Source organism: Parus major, chromosome 21, assembly GCF_001522545.3.
Source record: "Parus major isolate Abel chromosome 21, Parus_major1.1, whole genome shotgun sequence".
NCBI classification, from domain to species: domain Eukaryota; kingdom Metazoa; phylum Chordata; class Aves; order Passeriformes; family Paridae; genus Parus; species Parus major.
In genome coordinates, this window is record NC_031789.1 from 6,369,641 (window position 1) to 6,370,167 (window position 527).

The window sequence follows — 527 nt, forward strand, 5'->3', positions numbered from 1 at the left end:
ATCCCAGATTTGGGGCAGGGATTGGAGCCCTGGAGCTGCCAGGGCAGGAGGAGCAGAGCTGCCAGGCTGTGGGGATCAGAGCTCAGGGCTCTTCCCTTCCCTTCATCCCAGATTTGGGGCAGGAATTGGAGCCCTGGAGCTGCCAGGCTGTGGGGATCAGAGCTCAGGGCTGTTCCCATCACATCCCTGGGCCCCAGCTCCCGGAGTGAAGCCCAGGGAGGGAAGAGCCCGGAGCTTTTCCCCGGCTGGAGCAGCCCTAGACGTGGTAGATGTGCTGGGCACACGGGGAACAGCGCGAGCCCGGCTCCCTCTCCTCAGCCTCCCACAGGTTGTCGTAGCTGAAGTCGCTCTGGAAGCTCTGGAAGCTCTGGAAGCTCTGGAAGCTCTGGAAGCTCTGCAGCTCGGCGTAGTCGTGCTGGGACGGACAGTCCTGGCAGGGACAGGGGACATCGGCCAGCTCCTGGGGACCAGAGCTGCCACCTGCACCGAGATGGGGACCACGATATGTATGGGGATATATGGAATAA

The 527-nt window shown here is 62.6% G+C and overlaps 1 protein-coding gene across 1 annotated transcript in view; it reads right to left on the reverse strand.

Moving 5' to 3' along the window:
* Positions 1 to 9: 9 nt before the first annotated feature.
* PLEKHN1 (pleckstrin homology domain containing N1) overlaps positions 10 to 527 on the reverse strand; it is a 27,307-nt gene continuing 26,789 nt past the window's right edge. Inside the window, exon 12 of the mRNA XM_015648032.3 lies at positions 10 to 520. Coding sequence (XP_015503518.1) covers positions 257 to 520 — 264 coding nt within the window. The 3' untranslated portion in view covers positions 10 to 256. The remainder of the gene's footprint in view (positions 521 to 527) is intronic.